This window comes from Macaca fascicularis, chromosome 6 (genome assembly GCF_037993035.2).
Source record: "Macaca fascicularis isolate 582-1 chromosome 6, T2T-MFA8v1.1".
Taxonomy (NCBI): Eukaryota; Metazoa; Chordata; class Mammalia; order Primates; family Cercopithecidae; genus Macaca; species Macaca fascicularis.
In genome coordinates this window covers 178106428-178111849 of record NC_088380.1, presented here as the reverse complement: position 1 = coordinate 178111849, position 5422 = coordinate 178106428, and the positions used below count along the sequence as shown (strand labels likewise).

Sequence of the window (5422 nt, the reverse complement as noted above, 5' to 3'; positions counted from 1 at the left end):
AGTTCCCATCCCGCGCGCACCCAGGCTGAGGGCGGCCGGCACCAACTGACCTGCACCGCGCATCCTCCGCGGGGCCCCGGCGGGGGTTGCAGCCGAGGCGAATGCAGACGAACCTTCAGAAGTGGACGCTTGCTGCGCACCTCCGCGCTCGGCTTCTACCGCCGCAGGAGTGGGGCGCAGGGCCGCGGGGTGGGGCGCAGGGCCAGGGGTCGCAGAGTATTATTGGAACGAAAACGAAATAAAAGCGGCGTTAAGTGAAATAGCTAACTTTTTTATTAAATAAAACGACTTAAATAAAAGGAACAGAAAAGAAGAAGAGTGGACCCAGCCTAAACGCAGGGTGCCCCTGGCCCCTGACACTTCCCCCAGCGGCCGGGTCGGCTGCCCCTCCTCCAGCGGCCCCCGCGGGGGAAGCAGGTGGCCGGTTTCTAAAGAAAAAAAAGCCAAAACTTTTTATTATTTACACGTTTGGGCAAAAGTACAAAGTATAATACAGGCGCCCGGCCCGGGGGGTGCGGGCGAGGGGCGGAGAAACGTAAGGCGCTTTCTTGTCAGGCCCGGGCCTGGGGCGGGACGGGGCGCGGGGCGGGGGCTCGGATTGTGCGGCCGCGCGGAGCCGGGGCCCGACCCCCTTCCGCGGCTGGCCAGTCTGTGGCCGCGCCCTGGGGCCTACTCGGGCTTGGCGGCCCCTTCCCCTCTCGGCCCCGGTTCCCCCGCAGCCCGGCTGGGGGGTCCGGGGCTCCCGTCTGGGTGGGGGCGGCGATCCGTGGCGACGGTGCGCGCTGGTGGGCTCACACCAGGGAGGTGACGGCGGGAACCTTGGAACTATCTTCCTCCCAGGGCTGCAGATTCTGCAGAGCAAAGAGTGACGAGTTGTGCAGACAGAGCGGGTCGGGCTGGATGGAGTCGTTGAGGCTCTTTTGGAAGGCGTCGTGTTGCAGCTGCAGCATGAGCCGGCTCGCCTGCTGCCGCTCCGCCTCCCGCTCCTCCGCCGTCTGCCGCCTGCACCGGGGGAGGGAGAGGGACAGCACCGTCATGCACCCGGCACCGCGGGGCCGCCGGCGGGGCCCCGGCCCTCCCAGGAGCCGAGGCCATCCGGGAGCCTCGAGGCGCAGAAACCGTCTGCCTCCCAGCCCGCGCTTTACGCCCGAGGCCCTCATATCCAGGGAGCAGGTTGGGATCATTTGTTTTTGTTGTGTGCCAGAGGGTCTCCAGGAGGGGACTCTGCCCGCCGCCCACCTGCACGCCCGGGTACTGTGGCTTCACCAACAATAAAGACTGTGCCTTTCGCCGAATAGCAAGGGCAGGGCCTATGTGTAACTGACTTGGCCCTGCGGGAACCGGGGTCGCTGGGGTCCGCGGGTGGGCAGTCTGGCTCTGCACCACCCGCACGACGCCCGGGGGCTAGGTCAGTCTCATCCAGTTCGCCTAGGGCCTGTCTTGAACCCCTTTCCAGATGCGATCGCTTCGCCGTTTACGGGTTGAATCAAAACAGAGATGGGATAAAAACGCGGCTGGAGTGGAGACGCGGAGATGGGGTGGTGCAGGGGAGGAAAACGGCGTCCACGAGGATTGTTGAAAATCCGAGAGGGCGGGCTGGAAGAAGGAGGAGAAGGAAAGTGCGAGAGGGCCGTGTGTGCGTGTGTGTGTGTGCGTGTGTGTTTGGGGGGGGGTGAGAGGAAATCAAGTGAGCGCAGAAGACCGTACAAAACACGGGGAGAGAGTTGGAAGGGCTCACGAAAGATGGGGATGGGGATGGAGGAGAAACCGAGGCGTGGGAGACCACGATGGAGAGAGAAGCACAGGCCAGCGAGAAGGGTAAAAGGAAGAGGTACAATCTGCGAAGGCGGGTGGGGGTGTGTTGGGGAGAGGATGGGAGGGGGCGGGGGTAGTGGATAGCCTTAAAATGGGGCGAGTCGAGGCTGCGGCTCGGGGCGGGGCAGGTGAAGGGCAGGTGTAAGGTGGGCCAGGTCAGGCCTCTCTCACCGCCACTTGGTCCTCCGGTTTTGGAACCAGGTCTTGACCTGCGCGTCCGTCATTTTGAGGGACTTGGCGAGCGCCGCCCTCTCGGCAGAGGCCAGGTACTTCTGGCGATGGAAGCGCTTTTCCAGCTCGCAGATCTGCACCCGGGAAAAGGACGTGCGCGGCTTCTTACGCTTGGGCGGCGTCCGGTTCTGGTAGGGGTGGCCGATGCGCCGGGTCACGGTGAAGGGCGTGAGTGCGGCCGCCGCTGCGGAGACACACGAGAGCCCCTGAAGCCCAGCCCGGCTCGGCCACCGTTCAGGCCCCATGCGGACCCCGTGGGGCACGGAGAGCTCAGCTATTTCGCTGGTCGCGCGCATTTCCAGCGACACCAAGCCGGTCGGGAGACGCCCTCGCCCCCTGTCCCTTCCCCCAGGCACGGGCTTATTTTCCTGCAACTCTCCGATTACCCTCCCCACTACGGCTGCCCGGGGCACTGGGGCCGAAGCCTCAGCCGCGCTTGGGCCTCTGGAATGGTTTCCGGGAGTGGAGCGCACAGGGCGCGGCGCCTCTGGCCCCGAGAGGGCGGAGGCCTGGAGCCTGGTCGCCAGCTCTGCTCACCTGTGAAGCGGTCTTTAACGAAGCGGCGGCTGCTCTCCATCCAGGGGAAATTGAGGCCGCCCAAGCTGGAGACCGTGGGCACGGAGGGCATGGCGGGTAGCGCGCTTGGCAGAGGCGGTGGCACGGCCCCGGGCAGCGGCCTGTGCGCCGGCACCCGGATCACGCCGGCGGGCGCTAGGCTCAGGTTGACACTGTAAGATCCCGCGTCCTCGAAGGGCGCGCCGAGGCCCGCAAAGGAGGCGGGCAGAGACGGGTATGTGGCGCCCGGACGGCCCCCCGGGGGCCCTCCCAGGTAGCTGGCGCCGTCGGGGCCCCGCGGGGCGGGTGCGCTATCCTGGTCCGGGCTGTTAAGGATCTGGTCGATGCCGAAGCTGATGGGCTCGTGCGGGTGCGGGGTCTGCGCGCTGGCGGGCGCCTCCATCCTGGGCGGGCGGAAGGGCTGGGCTGGGCTGGGCGGGGAGGCGGCTGGGTCCCGGTTACGGCGCGGCCATGGAACGCCCGGCGCCTCTCGTCGCACTGAAACTTTGCCAAGAGTGCGCGGGCCCGACAGGCTCTGTGTCATCTTTCTTGAACCGAATCTGGAGTTTCCGCTGCTAATTCCTCTCCCGCCGCAGCCATTGGCTGCGATCAACAAGCCTCTCTCCTCTCATTGGCTCCCGGCTTTCAATAAAGGCCTAATTCATGGAAATAGGAGCTTAGGGACTGTTCCAAGGTGACATCATTTTAACAAACGAACAATAGGTCAAATTTATTAGCCGGGATAATGGGCGGCGGATATTAGCGCCCGAACCGCACGCAGCCTCCCAAACCCGAAATCTAAAGAAGCTGCAATTAGCAGACGCTCCCCGCTCCTCCCGGCCGGGCCGCTTCCCAGACACTGCGCTGGGCGGGTAGAGCGCTCCGCTTGTGAAATTGTCTTTTGCTGAGCGGGTTTTCGTTTTCTTCCAATTTTTTTTTCGTCTGAGCAAAAGCCAAACCAAATGCATCCTTTCAGTTACAATGGAGTTGCAACCCCGGGAGGACCCGGCGGGATCCGCAGAAGCCCCTTGGACACTACAGCCGCTGGAGGAACGAAAGGGGCGCACTCCCGGGGGCAGGCTTCGCGCTGCCTGCGCGCGGGGCGAGGGGAGCACCGTAGCGTTCTCCGCGCTCCGGAGGACGCCGACCCGCTTGGGGAGAATTCGCCCCCGCCCGGGTTTCGGCCGCGGCGTCGCGGCCACTTTGGAGACACTCCCTGGCTCCGGCCAGGCGGACCGAGGCGTGACTCGCAGGTGCCCACGCGTGCCAGCTGCGGCTGGGCTAGGGACGCGGGGTCGCCCAGTGGGGAGCGGGGATCTGACTCTCGAAATTCGTTGCAGAATGGAGGGGGCTGTGGTCGCGCATGGGAACCCGCTCGTGGCTCAGCGGGTCTAGGGACTTCGGGTTACCGAATGTCAAAGGCGCGGGCAGCTCATAGTTAGAGCAAATCGCAGGATTTTTTTGGGAAACGCGAGTGGTGAGCCCCTTCCGGCTCCAGTCCAGTCTGGGCACTGGAACCACTCCCCGTTCTGCCCGCGCCTCATGACTGTCTATCCGGGCCCAGGGCACCCTGGACAGGACCGCACACGAAGTAGTCACCTTCCGCTGCAGCGTTGGGGAGACAAGCGGAATCATTTTCTTCCACCTAATTCTAAAATCGTTAGATGTAAACTCTTTGAGTGTCGCACCCCTGGCCTGGGCTCTTCCTCCTGCCCCTTGTGGTGCGGACAGTGGTGAGAGCTCGGATGTACTGTTGGCCAGAAGTGTGTTCAAATTTGGACTGGCCACTTCCTAGCTGAGTGACCTTGAGTAAGTGACTCCATATATTTAGGTTTCGGTTTTCTCGTTTGCAAAAAGGGAAATAATGCGTGCATGCAGGTTGTTTGTGAGCCGCGAGTGAGATATTGAGGGAGCGCAGAGCACTGGGCCTGGCACGTAGTGGGCACTGGGAAGCGTGGCTCACCTCCCACTGCATCCCCCCAGAGTAATGGCTGATATATTATTGTTGTGACTCTTGTTTATTTTGTTGGCAGTTTTATTTTATTTGCAGGGGCTCAGTACGTTGGAGAGAAAGGTGTTTGTCTACCAGTAGGGTCAGTTTCAGAGGATGGGGAAGGACAGGAGGTGCAGGTCGGGGATTCTTTCTATCTTCTCCCAACAATCCAAAGGCGTCAGGATTTGCAGGGCCTCCAGGCCTGGGTCTGGAGTTAGGTCACTTGCCCGCTGTGTGACCTTGGGCAAGTTACTGGCCCTTGCTGAGCCTTCCTGGTGGGTGTGGAGAGGGAGGCCCAACAGTGAGGGGTGAAAGCTGCAGGATGCCTGGGGTCTGGGCAAGTGCTCCCTCACTCGCTTCCAGCGACAAGGACCCTCAGATGGGGTAGATGCCATTGCTCTGGCCCCAGGGGGCCTCCTGCTTCTAATTCAGGCTCTGCCACTGGCAGGGTGGGGGCTGTGGGGTCCCTAACTGTCCCTCCCAGAACCGCATTTTCCTTATTTGTAAAACAAAAAGGGCACCAGCTACCCCCAGGGTGGCTGTGAGAACCAAATGAGATAGCATCTGTGGAAGTGCCTGTGAGAAACTCTGGCGGTTATATAATAATAACTTTAATGACAACTATAAAGCTACTGTAGCTGAGAACCTAGCCTGTGCCAGGCAGGGAGGTGGACACTTATTTATTCTTCACAATGACCCTGTGAGGAAAGGGCTGTTAGTGGCCCCAATTTCTCACTAATGAGGGAATTGAGGCTTTGAGAGTTCAAGGGAAGCACAGCTCCCCACTTGCGGGCTGGAGTTGGCACCTCACCAGCTCCTCTTCCCTTC

General features: G+C 62.1%; 1 protein-coding gene across 1 annotated transcript; it reads right to left on the bottom strand.

Moving 5' to 3' along the window:
• Nucleotides 1-254: 254 nt before the first annotated feature.
• On the bottom strand, nucleotides 255-3172 carry TLX3 (T cell leukemia homeobox 3). The gene is made up of 3 exons (XM_005558509.5): nucleotides 2584-3172; nucleotides 1987-2230; nucleotides 255-1002 (listed from the first exon to the last, which is right to left on the bottom strand). The coding sequence occupies exons 1-3, from the start codon at nucleotides 3143-3145 to the stop codon at nucleotides 792-794; spliced, it is 1017 nt and encodes a 338-aa protein (XP_005558566.3). The 5' UTR covers nucleotides 3146-3172; the 3' UTR covers nucleotides 255-791.
• Between the last annotated feature and the right edge of the window lie 2250 nt (nucleotides 3173-5422).

Coding starts and splice junctions, on each gene's coding strand:
- TLX3 (XM_005558509.5), bottom strand. CDS start 3,145: ATGACACAGAGCCTGTCGGGCCCGCGCACTCTTGGCAAAGTTTCAGTG. Junction 2,231..2,583: donor CGTTAAAGACCGCTTCACAG/GTGAGCAGAGCT, acceptor GTGTCTCCGCAG/CGGCGGCCGCACTCACGCCC. Junction 1,003..1,986: donor AACCGGAGGACCAAGTGGCG/GTGAGAGAGGCC, acceptor CCCCCGGTGCAG/GCGGCAGACGGCGGAGGAGC.